Raw genomic sequence first — 16,170 nt, forward strand, 5'->3', positions numbered from 1 at the left:
TATACAACATAGCATGAGACTGAATTTTACAAGATCAACATTCGCTAAGAAAACGAAACCGGATTTACATTATATACTCAGAACCATACACAAAGGCAGAATAATAATCACATCAGATACATTACAAGCGACCAAAGTGTCAGCTGAGTTCTTTCTTGCTGAAATTACCGCCATTTTTGTATCTGTTCAAAGTGAATGGTAAGCAATGTATTAACGACTGATGCTTGTAGAGTATTCTGAAGTATGGAATTGACCATATCTCAGGATTTCTTGTGTTCGCGTTAATGCGACGACGCTCTAAGGAGGCTAATTGTTTTATGTAGTTCCAAGCTAATTCTGACATGGGTGGCCTAATGGATGGCCAAAACGCCTAATTGAATATTTAACATAATTACGCGAATTAACTTTTTAATCAATTATTTTACGGCACATATTTCAATCTACGAATTATAGCCGCTGAGCTCGCAAGGCGTATGCACTTGGAACGAATTCTCAGGACTGAACCAGTTTCGAGATATTAATTTTCAAAGTGTCAGACGAAATGCATGGACGTTCCAGTTAACTTTTTGAGGAAAGCGCTGTTTTATGCATTGAAGCACAAAAGTAACTGGCCTTAGCGCTAAAATAATGCCATAGTATCGACACTGGTAATAGTGCGATCGCAAAAGCGGTAACATGGAAACGGTTTGAGGAGTGGTTCTTTGTATAATTTATTTTTCCTTACGCGGAAACAATGCTCGTTTTTGCGGAAAAGAACAAAATAAATAGCGTAGCTTGCATTGGCGGCGCAATGCTTAAGTGACAGCGGAGATGATGGGCACCTAGCTAGTCCTGGCTTTTGGGCTAGACTAAGCACTACCAAGTCATCCCCAGCATTTCCCGGAATTTATTTATTATTGATTGATTATCGATTAGCTATTGATTGGTTATTGATTGTCTATTGCAAGATATTGGCCACGTATTTGGGATAGGCTAAGCACTACTAAGTTATCGAAATTTATTGATTATTGATCCATTATCGATTAGCTATTGATTGGCTGTCGATTCGCTATCGTAAGGTATTGGCCACGTATTTGGGCTAGGCTAAGCACTACCAAGTCATCCCCAGCATTTCCGAGAATTTATTGATTATTGATTGATTATCGACTAGCTATTGATTGGCTATCACTTGCCTATCGATAGGCAAGTGGTCCCGACCATTCTTAGCTAGACTTATCCAGGCTCAGCTTCGCTAGTTCACAGGTGTATGTGCCATTGCGCTTGGACCCTTTCTGCACTGCTGCCAGGATCGGCCCACATATTTGGATGTGGGCCAATACATTAGGCCCGGCTGAAACAGCTCCGCTGTTAAAAATGAGAACTTCATCTTTTTTACTATTTTGTTTGATGAGATATAGACATCTCATAAGATATAGAGTCAAGAGAGTGGTATGGATCTGAGAACAAACGGGGATAACCGATATTCTAGTTGACATTACGCGGAAAAAATGGAGCTGGGCAGGCCATGTAATGCGTAGGATTAATAACCGATGGACCATTAGAGCTACGGAATGGATACCAAGAGAAGGGAAGCGCAGTCCAGGACTGCAGAAAACTAGGTGGGGTGATGAAGTTAGGAACTTCGCAGGCGCAAATTGGAATCAGCTAGCGCAAGACAGGGTTAATTGGAGATCGCAGGGTGAGGCCTTCGTCCTGAAGTGGACATAAATATAGGCTGATGATGATGATGACAGTCATCTTGCACGTGTCACTTCAGCTTGGCACAGAATGCATTGAACCACGCAATGCATAACGGTCACGTGTGCTCGAAGTCCTACTTAGGCCCTTCAATGAGCGGGCCCGAGTCTGGCCCGTCCCCGTGGCTTCAAGCCCGAGTCCGGCCCGGGCCTGCGGACTCAAGCCCGAGCCCGGCCCGAGCCCGCCGACAAACGCTTCGGACGGCCCGGCCCGGCCCGCGGGCCGGGCCGGGCCCGGGCTTTCGGGCCGGCCCGGGCCCGTGCAGTGCTCTAGTGCGTCTTATACAAAGGTGCGATTTATACACCGGAAAATATGGTATATACGCATGCTGAGCATGGAACCTGTACTTGGAGCAATGTAGTGTAGTACTTTTTTGCTGGTGGCCATTACAAACTTTTCTGAAATTGAACATTTTCTCAGATTACAGGGTTTTTGAACGCCGACTGTGCAACAAAAAACTTTTTTGAGGAAGCAGAATCCTTAATGGTCATCTATTAATGGTCACTTCTATTATTAATGGCATCTTTGGATGGCCGCTGTGATCTTCCGAATCTGAGCGGACCAAGTCCGGAGGCACTCAGGGTTCAAATAGGAGATACGAGGGTAAATCAGAAACTCTTTGCCCCTATATTTTTTAGCCAAATTACGGCTGTAAATGCTAAGTCAGCATATCCATTCCCAGCGGTGGACCTTTCTTTGACCAGCCCGGCCTTATCTGCCGATAGCTCCGCGGCATTTCACTGCTGTCAGTTGTTGAAGATGGAGGTTGTGCTTCACACGTGCACGGCAACAAGCAGCAAAGTGTGATTCGTTTTCCATGGGGCAAGGGACGAACACCTATCGAAATCCAGAGGAAAATCTAGCCCACGTATGGGGGAAGGTGTCTTGCTTTGAGAATTGTGAGGTGGTGGTGGTGCGAGTTTGCAAAAGGCCGTGAAGACTTGCATGACAATGAGCGTTCGGAGAGGCCACGTGCAAATGAATTCTACCACAGGGACATCTCAAATTTACTGCGACAATGGGACAAATGTCTGGACCGGTGTGTGGACCATGTGGAAGAATAGTGTAAGGTACGTAGAATAGTGCGTATTTGTAGTTACCTGTATGTACCTTATTTTGGCTAGTAAAAAATAGGGGCCAGGACTTTCTGATTTACCCCCGTATCTTGGGCCAACCGAACAGTCGGCTGCTTTTCAGAGCAGTTGAGCGGAAAGGAACAGAAAGCTGATGAGAACTTCTGGTACCACGGGCAGCGCCGCCGCCGCCACTGACTGAGTTAAGTAGGTTTATGGTGGTGTGTGTGGATATAATTGTCATTGTGAATGGAGTTCACCAGTGCCACCACGGGAATGAGTGGAGTCACGGGACCGGAAACCAACCAGATATCTTGGCTGCTCGAACAGCAGTCCTGGGATCGTCTCTCAGCACTCTGATCTGAAGTTCGGCAGTCAGATGGGATCATCCAAACAAGATCGTCCTTTTGGGAGGGCTTTAGAGCACTCAAAAACGACCGTCTTAAGATGCCATTACATAAAGCTCCCCCCTCCCCTCTCTTGTTGAAGACACGGTCTTCTTTGGCAAACTTAGATCGAATTTGGGTTTGTGGGATGTGGGTATCTAACCACTTTTGTATAAAGAATTTGATGATTTGAGGCCTTATAGTGCATGTACGACAACGAAAAAGGCATTACAATGAAACTTGGAACGAAAAAGATGCACGAAGTTAGCGTAGGGCTATGGTACGAAGCAGTAATAATGCTTAATTATCAAAGAAAGGCTCTTGTTGAAACTGCGTGCACATGAAACTGAAATCGGAAATGTCGCTTTACTCAACGAAAAATTATTTTTTTTTCTCCCCCTGCTCTTCACCTCAGCTTACTTTTGTAACCATTCATTTTGCTTAATGTACCCACAGCACTATCACATTCAATAAAATTTTGCCCTTTGTGGTTAGAGCCACCTTTTAGGTTTGTGGTTGGTTACCTTGAGTTGACTGCGATTGGCAAGTTTCAATATACCTCGCATACTGCTGATTTGATGAATGGTATGGCCCTTTTCCCACAGCCGTTTTCGATGATGTGGTGACCTTCCGTTTCACGGACTCCACCATTGAGGTGCCACATCTGAACCTGCGCCACTCGTGGGATGTGTACTTCCACTTCAAGACAACTGCAGAGAATGGGGTCATCATGCACAGCAAGGGACCAACCGACTATGTCAAGCTGGTACTCATTGGTACGACCATCTCTGTTAACCTTCTGTGATGGCACATGCTGAAGTCTCTTGCGCTGTTTATATTTTTGCTTCCACGGGACGTAGAAGGCCTGCCCATATATGGATATGATCCTTATATAAGCATATGATGTAAGGATGTATGTGACCGTATCCTCTTCAGGTACTCCGTGGGGCAATTGTACATTCCAAGATAGTGCATCAAAAGCGATAAGCACTGATGAAAATACAGTTGACTCCCGTTAATTCGACCATTGCTGGACCTCCATATTTGGTCAAATTATTTGAAAGGTTGAATTGACAAATGATGATGAAATGAATGAATTCCAATATTTTTCATTGCTCCAAGTAGCTTGTAATGTCTTTCTGCTTCTTGCTCTTTAGGCGGAACACAACCATCATGCGATGACGATCACCTACATGTTTAAACATTGTCTCAGTGTTGGACTGAAAGTTCTAAAATGAAAGTAAAGTAAAAGTAAAAGAGCTTCGCACCTTGGGAAGCAGCAACACAGTCTGCTGAATTTATTGTTTTTAAGCTTTCGTAACTGCTGCACGCACGAGGGGACGCCGGGGGGGGGGGGGGGGGGGTTGAATTAACAGTAGCGACATGCTAAACAAGTTTTTGTCTTCCATAACCAATGTATGGTTTCTTGCCGACACTTTCCAATGCGTTCGAATTAACAAGAGTAAACTGTAATTATGTTTAAATGTGTCACTTGTGAATAAACCTTTGCTGAAAATTTGAATAATATGAGCAAAGTGGTTTAGTGAAAGGAGTTGGAGGTAGATGTCTTGGTGGCTTCTCTCAGTGCCGGTACATCATGTGTTAGGTTCAGTTCTTTAGTTGTTTCTGAGAATGTTTTAAAAATCAGGCATATTTTTCATGTAGCTGGATGGATGCTTTCCAAGTCCGCTGTACATGTAATTGTTAATGTTCTTGTTTTTGAGATTCCTGTAGAAAGTCCATGCATGGGGCCCACATTTTGGAAACTTGACAAATCTCACTGAATAGTTGAAAAGTCTTAATCCGTTCTGTTGCACTATGCTTTCAATGATTCTGAAGATGCAATAAATGGCGTGAAAATAAGTTTTCAGTGGACAGAATTGGCAGCTAAAGAGGATACGAGGATGAACCGCAGTTTTCACAATTGATATAAAACAATGTCCACATATTAGCATTCATAACGTTACCATGTTCTTGTCACTACATTGCATGTTATGAAGCATTGTTAATTAAAAGAGCCCATGGAGCATTAGGAACAAATTAGGGGTTTGTTTGCATATACAGGACTCTTTGGAGAGCGCAAATGATCGCTGTATGCAATGCAGTCCACTTATAACGATATCAAAAAGAATGAAAAGTCTGATCGTTATAACTGACCATCTCATATCTGTGCGGTAATGGCGGCATATAGACCTTTTCACTGATTACAAACATGGGCCCTGCACGGCTTCCGGTTTTGCCCACTGACGTAGCTGCTAAATGTAACTGGCAAAGAAGCAACCATGCGTTAAAACATAGCAGACTGATAAGACACGTGACCGGAAGTTTCTTTGGGGCGGCACGCTCGCTGCTGTTATCGCGAGCATGAAACCGTCTATAGACTCAATAGGAACTCGCGTAGGCAAACTTTTCGCCCCGTATCGGTAAGGGTAACTCAGTAACACAAATTTCACGATTATTCTGCATGAAAAACGCCGCCCAGCAGCAAAATTTCAATAATTATATCCGATATGCGGTGAATAACTGATCGTTATATATATTTCTTTTTTGCTCATAGCCCTAATGCATAAGTTGATACTGCTAAGTCGACTCATCGTTATAACCAATATATCGTTATATGTGGTATTGTTATAAGTGGACTGAACTGTACTGTGCCTGCAAGAATACAATTTATCGTACCTGTGTTTCAACTTTATGTTTCATTGCGCACAGTTGATGTTTCGAAGTATTGAAACTATTTGAAAAATATTCATATTTACAAATATTTGTACCAAAGACCAAATCACATAGGACACTACTCGATTTGTTATTCGAAAGTTTCCAATGTTTGCACACCCCTAATGTACACAGTTGAGACTTTTCACTTGTGCCAGGCATACAGACCAGTTGCATTAAATTAAAGGCTGATTTGTGCAGGAGGTGACCAGATTCAACTGTTGTATGAGACTGCTGGTGGAGGACCCCAGGGAGTCAGTGTTGAGACGTCGTACAAACTGAGCAACAATGAGTGGCACTCAGTGCATGTCGAGCGCAACCGCAAGGAAGCGCGCATCGTCGTCGATGGCAGCCAGAGCGCCGAGGTGCGCGAGAAGCCCGACCGTTCGCACGCCCTCCACCTTCCAGGCCAACTTGTCATCGGTGAGTGAAGAATTGGAGGAAATCTAGGCCTTTGATAAAGGGATTGCCACGGCTCTGATTGCGTTGTTCAACTGTTACTCAGCATTGTGCGTACAAACAATGCATGCATGCTTTGTAAAGCGCTGCACATTTATAAGTTTATAGAAGTAGTTGTTTTTTGTGGGTTTGTTACTCTGACACTGTGGCCTTATTGTGGATGCGTGTGTGTCAAAATGAAACTAGGTATAAAACGAATATGGGAATGTGAGAACCATATTAAGAGTGAATTTACAATTATCTGTGTCATTTTTTCCCTTCTAAATGACTGAAAATAAACTGTTGTGTTCATTTTATAATATCTGAGAAAAAAAAAACGACATTGAGGGTACATCGCCTCTGAAAAAACTTGAATTCAAAGGATTAAGTGTGCTGTATATGCCGGTGGATAAAGAGTGATCGGCTGGAGCTAACCAATGTTAGGTGTCATCATAAGTTGTTATTCATCACAATCAATGGGAGATTCTGCTGTTGTGTAATGCTGTCCCTATTCGGCTTGTCAGGGCCTCTGTCATTAACTACATAACAAACGTAAGGAAGAAAATACCATCCAAGCTCTAATTTGTGCAGTACTATACTTCTGTGCCATGCTTTCATCTGTGCACTGTCAATTTCTTCATTTGCGCTGCAGTTTAAGATGCAGTGTTACCGACCTGCTCTACTTATAGTGGTACTTAAAGGGGCGCTGCAACACTCTTTGAGCATGGTAAATAAATCATACTAGACGCAAGAGAATGCCTCCGTGAACACCACGGCCAACTATTACCAACTTCCATGCAGCAGGGAACGCAGAATAGCGCTGCAAAGATCAGCCATTCTTTCCTATGGCTCCGTCAAATCCCCGCCATCGGAAGTGCATATGATGGTGCCATGGTGCCTTAGTACGAGACTATTGGCTAGATGTGTGAAAACGTCACAAGCAGTATTAGCTTTATCAATGACCACAAAAGGTTCTGCAACGTGTCGGGATATGGGGGGGATTGCCGACGGCCCTCTGCCTCAACACACCGAGCCCCGCCGTTGGCGCATGACTGCGCATCAACCGCGGTCCGGTACAAGCTCGAGGAAACAATAGACGACAACCACGTGTACACTCGGAAAGCATTTATTACGACTGCAACTAACACTTCGAGCAGGCCAGCTAGCTATAGTTGACATCGCTGAGGGTTCCCTCGAAGAGAATAATACACTAGGTAAAGAAGGGCTTCCGACTTACCAACTGGGGAATACGGGGGGGCCGCGGCGTTTGCCGCGGCAACAACGCGGTTGACTAACCACGTGCGGGAATACGGGAGCGACGGCGGAGCCTTCCGTCGTCGCCGCTTGCTGGAGACCAAAGAGACCCGGGCGATATCAGCGGGACCTCACGTGACCCACCCAGTGGCGCTGATAGCGCTTGCGATTCCCGCGCGCCGCCCGTGGAAGGAAAGTTTCCCCTCTCCCAACTCTCCCACGATGAACCTCGCACCGACGCACCCTCGTGGGAGTATGATGGTAGGCCTCCCTCCTCGTGGCTGCCATGTGCTGCTGCATCGGGCCGCGAACAGGGAGGGGCCGAGACAGCAGGCAGGGACGTGGACCATGGCAGCAATAGCAAGTCGAGGCGGCTTCACTCGTTCTGCAAAGTCGCTCAAATGCACTACCACAAACACTTAGCATTAAGGCAGTAGAGGCCGCCGCAGCGTCGGCCGTCTGACACGATGCTGAACCACCCGTCTACCGCATAGCTTTACGCGGCAACGAGAAAAAAAAAACAATCCAGTTCGTTTGAATGAAGTTATTCGCTTCGACCGAATTTTTCCGGTCCGATACAGCGCGAAAGTGGGCGATGCTCGTATGAACAAAGCGCTCTCTGGTCCCCCGAGATTTCGGTTATTCCGCCCGCAAAATATTGAGTTCAACTGAACAAAATAAGCTTTCTATTTCGAACGAGGTTTCTCTGCTCAGGCGAGTATAGTAGAACTAGCGAATCCGGTTGCACCCGCTAAATGTCACGGCATGGTCGTCTTCGAACATGCGACCGGCAGCTCCGCAGAGCCTTAGGCCTAATCGCGTCCATGACGGATACCAATGCCACAAAAGACCCATAAAGGGTTCCAATGAGCCGCCGCGAGGAGATGCAGGCCTAGCTAAGCGGTCCCCGCTCGCTGCTCAACACGCAGCTTTCGAGCCGACTCCTGGGACTGCGCCCCGCCGACGTCCTAGCCAGCGTTTCCGGCGCCTGGTTCCCAGAGCCAAAGATACAGAAAGGAGGCTATTTACATATGTACAGAAAAAATCGACCACCGCATCGGCTGCTGCACTCACTCGCTTCGGGCGTACTCTTAAAAGAAAACTTGCTGCAAATCTCAGCGTCTACACGAGTTCGGCGACACTGGCGCAGCGTTAACTCGCCCTCAAGAAAGCACACACAGATCTACCTAGCAATCACGCCTTCGGCTGAGGCCTAACGCTGCTCCGTACAGATCGTCGTCCCGTTTTCCAAGCGCTTGCCCCACGTTGGGAACGCCAAAATGTCGGGATATGTGGGGATTGCCGACGGCCCTCTGCCTCGACACACCGAGCCCCGCGGTTGTCGCATGCCTGCGCATCAACCGCGGTCCGGTACAAGCTCGAGGAAACAATAGACGACAACCACGTGTACACTCGGAAAGCATTTATTACGACTGCAACTAACACTTCGAGCAGGCCAGCTAGCTATAGTTAACATCGCTGAGGGTTCCCTCGAAGAGAATAATACACTAGGTAAAGAAGGGCTTCCGACTTACCAACTGGGGAAAACGGGGGGGCCGCGGCGTTTGCCGCGGCAACAACGCGGTTGACTAACCACGTGCGGGAATACGGGAGCGACGGCGGAGCCTTCCGTCGTCGCCGCTTGCTGGCGACCAAAGAGACCCGGGCGATATCAGCGGGATCTCACGTGACCCACCCGGTGGCGCTGATAGCGCTTGCGATTCCCGCGCGCCGCCCGCGGAAGGAAAGTTTCCCCTCTCCCAACTCTCCCTGGCACGCATGCGCTTGACGCGACGTTCGCTGCCCGTGCGGCGGTTATAGGACCCGAGGATTCCCACAAACGGTGACAACGTTCATGATACAGTCGAATCCCCCTACAACGAATGCCGCTACAACGACACTTTTCCGATTCCCTGTCAACTGCCCATAGAAAGTAATACAAAAAAAGTCTCTTCATAACGAAGGTGTTTTATTTGGTATTCCCGCTTCAACTAACTTTTCTAGACCGAAACTGGGACTGAATTGAAATTGGAACTGCCGAGTCTTCAAATTAGAAGGCCCTTCCAAAGCAGTGACGATCGTATGTCCGCTTGAACGAGGTTTTCGCAAAGGAAATCAAGTTCAAAGTACCGATTTACGCCACTGCAATCCATAGCCACGAGTGGTCATTTTGTGCCTGTCCGAGGCTGCACGGGATCACCACAATCGCTGCTGTTTTCTGTGGTGTGTGTCCGGTCGAAATGGCTACGCCAACGAAGAAGCGTAAATTTCTCTCTCTCGAGAAGGCACATATGATCGCCGAGGCAGAAAGCGTAAGGAAAAAATTTCGCAGTTTCACCCGAAGGGCGAAGCATCGATTGCGATAGCGGATTAGTAGACAGCTATACGTACTAAGGATCGTAGTTTTATCTGCCTTATAAACTTGTGAACATTAGCTTACTAACTAAATTACCAAACATGGTGTCACGCGCGCACAGGTAAACATGAACACATCTCGCTCAATGACCACGGAAACTCGGTGTCAACACGCTGAAATGAGAAGGTACGGTAATAGCAGCGAGCGAAATGACCTTTGTGCCATCTCTCGCTTCAACGCGAACTAAATGTCTAAAGCACAGCGCACACGACTCTACCGGCCCTTGTTGCATTTTGCCCATGTCGTAGATCGCTTTTAAGATAAGGACTGTGCAGGTGCGCACTTTGTGCACGGCGCATATTGCTTTCAAGATACGGCGGCCGCACCGCAGCCGCTGTTGTCAACATGATGCCAACGTCTCGTCGTCTGAAGAAAATGACAACCCGTTAGACACACCGACTCCGGCGACTGCTTTGAAAGTAATGGATGCTTTTGACTTCATCTTAAAAGTTATCAGAGCCCACGATAATGACATTGCGATAGCTCTTTTAACGGACTGTGAGACTCGCTTAATGCCTTTGCTTGCCGTGAAGTGTAAGAAATCCAGGCTGACCGACTTCTGGAAATAAAACTTCCGGTAAGCGCAAGCTTGCCAAGTTTGCAGACTTTGTCATAAATATGCAATGAAATTGTGATAATTAAAACCGCTTCATTGCGACGGTGCATGTGCCACAATATGAGTGTTTCGTGATCGGCGAGGCACGCGTTGGGTTAGGCGTCGGCCACAATGTACGAAAAATGCTGTAACAGCGGCACGATATGCATTCTCTCGTGAAGTTGACACTTCATTGACCTCCTTCGGTACGTCTCAATCTTTGCCCCCACGCCATCGCTAAGATTCTGCGGACAATGGTTTCGGTTTCGTTAGCGGCTATGCCGTTTGGCATACGTACTATATAGTACATACTAATTTCGCGTCAACGAAGTTCCTCCACAACGAAATTTTTCGCGTGTCTCGTGAATTTCGTTGTAGCGGGACTCGACTGTACCTTGTGCGTTGAAAAAATACGAGATGCCACCGCATTCATGCCGTGCACATAAAAATTCATTTTTGTACTCGCGGTATTTGGCGGTCGGCGTCTGCAAGTTGTAGCGCCTTCTCTGAAATTCAAGATTGAGGTCTCACTGAAACTTTGCTGACCGATACACAGTGCGTGCCTGTGTATTCCAGTGTTTCTTCGTATTTTCGTGTAGAATTTGTACACATATAGATTCACTTGAACGAGAGCAGATGCGTGGTGCGAACGTAGCGTTTGTCGCGTTTGCAGTTTGGTCTTTCATGTAAACCGCTTAGGTCTTTTGGCGGAGGTGGTGGTGCATGAGGAGTGGCATGGCATGGCAAGAACTTTATTTTGGTCCAGAGAAACTAGGGCCCGAAGGCAAAAGCCCCCAGGCTAAGTCGGTGGCTCCGCCCACGTAGGCACCGGTAGGCCAAAGGCTTTCCCGATGTCATGAGCTCTCCGGACGGCCAGGAGTTGATCTTGAAGGATTTTGCTGGATATGCGTCGACTCCAGTCCTCCTCACTGTTGAGGTCCGAAGCCCTTTGGTTGGGGCACAGCCAGAACACATGATCAAATAGACATGGAGTGTGTCCACAATTTTTACATTCCGCAGGAAACTCCTGGTCAATTTTGTTAAGCACAAAAGGTGTGGGATAAGATTTAGTTTGAATCATTCTTATTGTGACTGCCTGAGCTCGGTTCAGCTTCTGATGGGGGGGAGGAAAAAACCAAAACCTCCTGCCGTCCCTATAGTGTGAGGTGATTTCGTGAAAAGTGCACGAGGAGTGGTGTTTTTTTGCTTTTTGCAGTGGTGTATCAGCATAAGGGTCGAAGCCCATGTCAGCGATCAAGCGCTTTAGCTGCCGTCGCAAAGAGCGGTCCATCGTCACGTCAGCAACACTACTGCGCCCACGCAGCCACTGGCACGGCTCAGTATGTGTCAACTACTGAGAAAACTCTACTTGGCTTCTTTGAACTACTAGCCACCATGAAGCTACTTCGAACACGCCAAATTCCTGAGCTAGAGTGATAGTCTGTTGCAGCATATAAGCTCTATGTTAACTCAACCATATGTAAGGAACAGCCTGTCAATGGGTTTAACACCAAATGGGCAATCAACTAACAATGTGGCGGCCATGACGTGTTTTCGGTAAGAAAAGTGCAGCAAACACAAAGAAATCCACGTCCCATCTACGTGGACGTGTTTATGGCGTTTGAGATGGTGGCTGCAAGCAAGGAGTGCCAAGCATCCTGTCGTGATTGAGTAATTGTTCGAGAAGACGTGTCCCTTTCTTCAAGAACGCTGGTTTCGATACCACCCAACAGGCATTGTGTGCGGAATTGGGGCAAATCCTCATGCGATTCAGCGCCAGATGTAGATTTGCACGAAGGGGCTATAATCGCGATCGGTTGCTTTCGGGGATACAAGATGCAATAACTTTCGCGCTCTGCACCGGACACGTCGGCGTCTGTGCACGACAGCGTGCACTAGAGAAATGCCACTGCATGGAGCGCTGTTGCTCCACGTCTGGTGTAGAGTTACATAAAATCTCATTAATGTGATCGTGTCTCGAGAAGCGATTGGCCAAGAATACTGCTCCAGGGCAGTGCCGCCACTGCTGATCGAAGCATGGGCACAATTTGTGCTGTCGGCAATGTGGTTCTATAGCCTAGAGCAAGGCTTGCCAATGTAGGCTAACGGAATTTTCAGAGTAAAGCTTCGTTCTGCTATGCATTCCCCTATCTGTGTTGTCTCATTTCACAACAATGAAATTCGTGCGAAAGCTAATTTTTTCACGTTCCCTGCCGATTTCGTTGCTGCCAGGTTCAGCTGTACTACCAGAACTGTGAGCTAAGAATCTAACACTCAAACGAAGACAAGCAACACTTCCTATTGTCATATTGTCTTATCTAATCCCATGGGTCATTTGTGTTCATCATTTATGCGTCTCATTGTACATTCCAGAGGAATCGCTGGTGTTCATGTACATTCAAGAAGGTACAACACTACTTGCAACGCATGCACAATCTGATCAGACATGCCTGTTCTTCTGTAAAGTTGGCGACATTTAAAAAAAAATTAATGTTACTACTGCAGGCACATCTTGCGTCCAGCAACAACTTTATAACAATGATAATCGGTGAGAATGGACAACAGCAAAAAAGTAAAACAATGACGCATGGAAATATGACTCACACAAATCATTGTGGGTATTTAATTAAAAAAAGTTAATTGATATTATTTTGTTAATACTGTTGAATGGGCACGAAGAGTGCCACGTGATACCAGCATTTCAGAATGTACACGTAAGGCTGGCATTCTCATGCAGCACCCGGCATGCTGGCTTAGTGGCTATGACATTGTGCTGTGTAGCATAAAGTCACAGGTTCAAATCCTTGCTCCTTAACTTGCATTCAACAAGAACAGAAGGCAAGAAACGCTTGTGTGCTTCAATTTAGGTGCACAAGAGTCTTAGCTGGTTGAAGTGTAATGAGGAGCCCTCCAATCCAACAACCCTGGTACCCTACTGTACACCTGTAAGATGAAAAATCCCACCAGGGAATTACTTCTCATGTGGCCCTAACATCGGCTTGTGGTTACAGGTGCAAGTGTGGACTACAAGGAAGGATATGTGGGCTGCCTGCGAGCCTTCATGGTCAATGGGGAGCCCCTGAATCTGAGGGTGCGTGCGCCCCCGGGCCTGTATGGAGTGTCTCTGGGCTGCGTGGGCAAGTGTGCCTCCAACCCGTGCCTCAATGGCGGAACCTGTCTCGAGGGGTACTCAGGCTACACGTGCGACTGTCAGTGGACGCCTTTCAAGGGACCCATCTGTGCTGACGGTGGGGCTGCTTTCCCTTTTTTCATTCTCTTTAACGAGTTCAGTGCACAACAGAGCTTACTGTTTGTGTTGCAGCTTGATTTTTTTATGGCTGTGTACAATGGAATTCGTTTTTCTATCATTGCAGCTTTCGTTTGTGTAATTTATTTGATGATATGTACACACATAAGGCAGCTATAAAAATTTTCAGATTTTTTGCAGGGAATCTGCTAAAACAACATTCGAAGTCTGAAAGATTCATCCTGAAGTTTGTACGAATCCACTAAAAATGTTTTTAGGAATTTTATTGAGAAATAACGCCAAATATAGAGTTTTTCAACAAGGATGCCTGGGCATGGCCATAATGCCCTAGGCATTATGGCCATGCTTTTGCGCCATAATGCCCTAGCATTATGGCGCAAAAGCATTGCAGAAGCTGCCTGCCGCACGTGCTTGTGCATTCCCATGCCACAGTCCTAAGGGGAGGTTCTCACTTTCCCCGATGAAAGCGTTATTATTGAAGATAATTTTTAAGGCCCTGAAAGTATTGGTTATAGTAGCGACACTGCTTATACAAGAAAGGCAAATTTAATGCACTTGTTTACATTGATGGCAAAGGGCTTATTGAGTGTCTTTTGAAAAAGTACTTGCATGTTTTATAGTATGAAATGTTCTGGAATTGTGTGAATAATTACCTCAATAACTTAATCATTAAACATAGGTTCGACGAAAGGTAAAGAGAAGAACACCGACCACTAAAAGAATACAAAAAGATGTTTCAGCTCCCCTTGTTAATCTTGTTCGATCCTGTCAGGTGAGCCGAAACGGCTTTTTGTATGCTTTTAGTGGTTGATGTCCTTTTTGCCTTTCATCATGATGCCTCCCAACCAGACAGGGTTCCATCAAAACTTTCACTTCATAAGTGCTATGAATTGTAATCTCGAAGTATGTATGACTTAAAGTAGGCACTTCAAATTACTGTTGGTATTCTACTAATATCACAACTTTGAAAACCTACTTGAATTAGCTAAACATTCTCCAGAATCTGTAAGAAATTGGTTAACATTTCATGCAAGAATTATTGTGAAGTTCAGGATTCACTAAAATTGATTTTTCCATGCTAAATAAGGGGGAATCTGCTAGATCTAGTGGAAAAAAAATTACAAAAATTACAAAACTGCTTTTTACAGAATGGTAAATTCACTAGCTCATACCTTGAGGAAACAATACACCAACACACCTAACTGTTGGTTCTGTTAAGATTTCTCATAATTTGCTGTAGCTTCTGAAAACTGCATTAGTGTCATGTGACCAGAAACTGGAGCATGTATTGCAGTTCTCAACACCCACATTTTATTGCCTTTTATGTGCAGAGATCGGCGTCAACCTGCGTTCTGACAACTTCGTACGCTATGACTTTGAGACAACGCTGTCCACCTTGGAGGAATACATTCGTGTGGGCTTCACCACTACGGAGCACCACGGCATGATCTTTGGAATGTCATCACGCACTGGGGAGTACCTGAACCTCATGATGTCAACCAGTGGTAAGATGCACAAGGACTGCCAAGCTGTCCAGCCTTCTTATAATTCCCTGCGCAAAGCTTACCATTCAGACCAATAGCTGTATTCAGGTGACAACACTATTGTTGTCAACACGAAAACCATTCCAGTTAAACCACAATACAGTTAAACCTGCTTATAACGAACCTCCATATAACGAATTCCTGGATATAACGAAGTTTTTCTATTCCCTGCCGTTACTCCATAGAAGCACATGTATTTGAGACCTCTATGTAACGAAGTGGCAGTGGGAGATTCCCACGAAATAACAAATTTTCCCCGCCGACAACCTAGAGATTTCGCCCCAAATTTTGTCATTTTTGCGCAAGCAGCAACTGGAAGCACCTTATTTGCCGCGACGGAATGCGAAGCGTGCGTGTGCGAGGCAGGCCTGCATCCTTCGACCCGGCGATCTTGCCGCCACAGGCATGGCCTTTCCCCCTCCTTTCATTCAAACTCGATCCTGCCGCTTGCTGCAGCTGGCCTAGCCCGCCAAGCTTGCACTCTCTCTTTTTTCAGTTGATGTTGCCAACGCGCTGGCAGACGCTGTGACACATCACACTCGATGATTGCGCGGTCAAACGTTGGCGGCGTGTGGAAGTGCCGCTGGAGAAGCGAGCGAAGTGACCTTCGTGCTGTTGTCTATCGCTTCAACGCAAACTGAGCGCCGAGAACACACAGCAAGCACAAAGCAACGAGCCGCCGACGCACTTACACTGCTAGACTCTGCCCCAACGCAGATCGCTTTCAAGATACAGCCCGTGCGA

The 16,170-nt window shown here is 46.3% G+C and overlaps 1 protein-coding gene across 1 annotated transcript in view; it reads left to right on the forward strand.

Moving 5' to 3' along the window:
- LOC119455881 (neurexin-4) overlaps nt 1-16,170 on the forward strand; it is an 88,174-nt gene that overhangs the window by 44,835 nt on the left and 27,169 nt on the right. Inside the window, exons 16-19 of the mRNA XM_037717396.2 lie at nt 3,802-3,972; nt 6,113-6,334; nt 13,626-13,862; nt 15,214-15,387. Of these exons, the coding sequence (XP_037573324.1) occupies nt 3,802-3,972; nt 6,113-6,334; nt 13,626-13,862; nt 15,214-15,387 (804 nt within the window). The remainder of the gene's footprint in view (nt 1-3,801; nt 3,973-6,112; nt 6,335-13,625; nt 13,863-15,213; nt 15,388-16,170) is intronic.

This window comes from Dermacentor silvarum, chromosome 6 (genome assembly GCF_013339745.2).
Source record: "Dermacentor silvarum isolate Dsil-2018 chromosome 6, BIME_Dsil_1.4, whole genome shotgun sequence".
NCBI classification, from domain to species: Eukaryota; Metazoa; Arthropoda; class Arachnida; order Ixodida; family Ixodidae; genus Dermacentor; species Dermacentor silvarum.